The 4,044-nt window shown below is 47.7% G+C and overlaps 1 protein-coding gene across 1 annotated transcript in view; it reads left to right on the top strand.

Moving 5' to 3' along the window:
* The first annotated feature begins 192 nt into the window (after nt 1–192).
* PIGV (phosphatidylinositol glycan anchor biosynthesis, class V) overlaps nt 193–4,044 on the top strand; it is an 11,696-nt gene continuing 7,844 nt past the window's right edge. Inside the window, exons 1-3 of the mRNA XM_005875145.2 lie at nt 193–477; nt 724–808; nt 3,512–3,645. Coding sequence (XP_005875207.1) covers nt 3,568–3,645 — 78 coding nt within the window. The 5' untranslated portion in view covers nt 193–477; nt 724–808; nt 3,512–3,567. The remainder of the gene's footprint in view (nt 478–723; nt 809–3,511; nt 3,646–4,044) is intronic.

The raw sequence follows: 4,044 nt of genomic DNA, 5'->3' as shown, positions 1-4,044 counted from the left end.
GCCGGGCCTGGCCCCGCCGGCCCCCTCGGAACTATCCCCGGGCCCTTTGGGGAGAGGAGATGCCCGATGCCAGCTCGGGGCTGTGTCTGAAAGAAGCGGGCTAGACGCGGCTCGCGACGGCCAGCGGGGCCTCTGGCCTTGAGGACCCTTGTTTCAGCGATTTCCCCACCCACAGGGGATGACAGTCTCCCCCAGAGTCCAGGGCTCCCGTTCAGGCTTCCCTGCATTCTCAGGCCCTCCCTCCCCTCAGCACACCCGTCGTCGGACAAGACCGGGCTGGGGAAGGGAGACCTGGGTTGTAATCCTGTGTTAGAAAGAGCGCATCCCCTTTGGCCGGTGTGAGGCCTGCTAGGAAGAGCATGAGGTTTCAGAATTTAAAAATGAAAGAGAGAAAATGACGTTCTCTTCAAATACAGACTTGAGTGTGCCGCTTGACCCCAGTGAGCCTCAGTTTCCACATCTATAAAAATGGCGACGGTAATTATACTGGCCCCACAGGGTTTAATGAGATCTCTGATGCAAAAACTAGGGAGATTTTTTATTACTCACCTCGGGGGCCTATTTATCTCATGGGAAAATGGAGTAAAACTAGTAGCTTTGTGTCCTGACAGTTCAGAGAGAGTGATTTGGCAAAGGGGTTGTTGGGAAGTGAGGGTGGCAATTAGCTGAGAGGGAGGACTCACTGGCTTTATTTTGTTTTTACTTGGTTTACCTGTAAATTAGGGCTACAAGTCTCCTGTGGTCGCTGGGGCTAGAGCTTGACTCTGGAGAGAGGAAGGAAGAATGGCAGCCTGGTGAAGAGGCAGAGGTGGGTTAAGTGCTTTTCTGTTCCTAACTTCTCTTCTGCATGTGGGTGGGAACTGAAGAAGGGTAGAGAACCAGTGACCGTGTGAGGTTTGGTGGTGCCTGTTTCTATGATTCCTCTTGATTCAGCGAGTCAAATGTTGGAAATGTTGGATAGATTCACAAACTGCCTCTTTGGGGTTTTCCGAAGCTTGCCTTTGAACTGAATTTTGATGAGCAAACCGGTGTGCTGTTGGTGGCCCCTCCCTTCCTCTTGGCTTCCTGGTGATGGAGTAAGCAGTAGGCGCCCCCTTGTGCCGAGGATAGGTACTGTTGCTATTGGCCAATCTTGCTTCCTTTATGGAGAAATTTTATTTTTCTACTAGAGGCCCAGTGCACGAAATTTGTGCACTGGAGGGAGGGTCCCCTCAGTCCGGGAGCCCTCGGGGGATGTCTGACTGACGGGGAGCAGGCCTAAGCCGGCAGTCGGATGTCCTTAGTGTTGCAGTGGAGGCGGGAGAGGCTCGCTCGCCAGCCGTGAGCCCGGCTCAGGGCTTCTGGCTGAGCGGTGCTCCCCCTGTGGGAGCACACTGACCACCAGGGTGCAGCTCCTGCATTGAGTGTCTTCCCCCTGGTGGTTACTGAGCATCATAGCAGCCAGTCGTTCTGCCATTCGGTCGATTTGCATATTACCCTTTTATTATATAGGACTAGAGACCTGGTGCACAGATTCATGCACTGGTGGGGTCCCTCGGTCTGGCCTGCACCCTCTCACAATCTGGGACCCCTCAGGTGATGTCGGACTGCCAATTTTGGCCCAATCCCCACAGGCCAGGCCAAGGGACCCCACCAGTGCATGAATCTGTGCACCGGGCTTCTTGTATGCATATGAGATCTTTGGTTAATCTCTTCACACCCTCTCCCCTACCCCCTTTCCTCTGAGATTCATCAGTCTGTTCCATGTTTCCATGCCTATGCATTGAGTGTATGCCCCCTTGTGGTCAGTGTGCATCATAGCTACTGGTCCAACGGTCACTTAGGCTTTTAGATATATAGATGGCTTCTTGTGACTTTGTAGTCTTGCTCTTAACAGGAGTATGGTGAGAGGAATACTTTGAGCAGTGATTTTATACCCAGAGACAATGAACTGGTAATGACACATCCTGTTCTTACCACTTACACTCAATCAGAATACAGGCTTAAAATAGTTTGTTTGTATGCTAGGCCCTGGGGATATAGTTGTGAACTCTTAAGGAAGACAAAGCCCCTGCCCTCCCAAGCAACTTACTTAAGCAATAGCACTAAGACCACATGTCAGAGTACAATGAGAACACATAGTCTAGTGAAGATCAGACAAGAATTTCAGACAAGTGATACCTAAAGGCTTGGTAGGTATTAGCCAGATCAGAGAAGAAAGAAAAATATTCCAGCCCTCCCTGTTAATTTCTCAATTTTTTTTTTTTTCTTTAGGGATAGAACCCTGACATACATCAGGAACTCAGTGGATGTTTGTGGGGTGGAACTGGGGCAAGAACACCAAATCAGGGAGTTGTATCTGATGTTCTTGCTCTTCTTTCTGATTTCCCAGACTGGTTTTGTAAGAGCCATTGCTACTTCTTTTAGCCCAAGAGACTGTGTGGTGTGTTGTTTTTTGTTTTGTTGTTTTTTTAATAATAAAAAGCCTTGAAGTGCATTCCTTGCCTCAAAATGGCTTTGCAGTTGTTTATATGTTGCTGCCATTCCAACAAAGAAATGCGAAATACATTTTCTCTGTCTCTAGTAGTCAACTCTGTCTTCCCCCTAAGTTTGTTTTAGCAATGTAAGCTGGTTTAAGTCCTGCCGCGTGGTGGTTTTCTTTTCCTTCTCCACTTAATTTAACAGACCAGCTGAACACACATCAGAGAGCTAAGCTGAAGTGTGTAGTCATTATGGTCTTTCCAGTTCAGTTCTATGCCCCATTTTTGGGACTCTGGTTTGGGACCTAGTTTATTATTCTGGGCAAGAGGAAAAGGGCACACACCAAATAACACCAACCACAATATAGATGTAGTAGTACTTCTTCACACTTTAGTCCATTTCACCGTCATGACAGTTTTGTGAGATGGGCAAAATAATCTGATCTCATTGTATACATAAGGAACTGAGGTTCAGAAGGACTAAATGAGAACTTGTGAGTGACAGAGCCAGGGCCTGAACTTAGGTCTTTAGTTCCTGCATACTTGGGGGGGGGGGCACGCAACAAGCTTTTTAAAGATTTGCTGCGAGCCCTAGCCTGTTTGGCTCACTGGTTAAAGTGCCGGCCCCAGGGACCACAGGGTCCCCGATTCGATTCCCATCAAAGGCCAGGAATGAGTGTGAGGCAACCAATCTATGTGTCTCTTTCACATCTATGTTTCTCCGTCTCTTACCCTCCTCCATTCTCTCTTAAAAAAAAAAAAAAATCAGTGGCAAACATATCCTTGGGTGAGGATTAACAAAAAAAAAAGATTTGCTGTGAATTTAGCTTTCCGATTTCATGCCTATATGTGTGGAATCTTCCCAACAAGAATATAGTGCTTCAGAGTGACACCAAATGACATCTGCCTTCAAGATGCTTTTCCCTCCTTTGGGAAGTTAAGTGGTTAAATTTGCCTAGTAATGCTGAAGGGGGAGTCTCCTGTGGAGAACGCTTTCAGGAATTTACTTTCAGCCCATGTGTGACATTTCCTTCTTGGGTTTTGGAGTTTAGAAACCTGAGGGAGCTCAGTCCTGGCAGCAACACCCCTGAATTCCTGTGGTGAGAGGATGTGGCCCCTGGACCCATCCCGGAAAGAGGTGCTGAGGTTTGCGGTCAGCTGCCGGGCCCTGACTCTGGTGCTACAGGTCAGTCTCTGATCTTTTGTGCTGAACATGCCGTTGCCACATGACTGGGCTAGACACTAAGAATAGTCCTCATCTTCTTTCCACCTCCGAGGTGTGCCCCCCTCAGGTGGTTGGAACCATAGACACTTAGGCTTCATAGCTGGAAAATGGGCAAGACTCTTAGGAATGGTCTTTAATCCCTTATTTTACACATGAACAGCAGAGGCCCAGAAGGTTTAAAGAGCTTCCCTAAAGTCACTACGCTGCTGTAAAAAAAGAAGGAATTCTTTTTTTTTTTTTAAATACTCGTGTTCTATTTATTTATTTATTTTATTGGTTTTTTACAGAGAGGAAGGGAGAGGGATAGAGAGTTAGAAACATCGATGAGAGAGAAACATCGATCAGCTGCCTCCTGCACAC

This window comes from Myotis brandtii, unplaced genomic scaffold (genome assembly GCF_000412655.1).
Source record: "Myotis brandtii unplaced genomic scaffold, ASM41265v1 scaffold456, whole genome shotgun sequence".
In the NCBI taxonomy this organism is placed as follows: Eukaryota; Metazoa; Chordata; class Mammalia; order Chiroptera; family Vespertilionidae; genus Myotis; species Myotis brandtii.
This window is presented reverse-complemented; position numbering and strand designations above follow the sequence as displayed.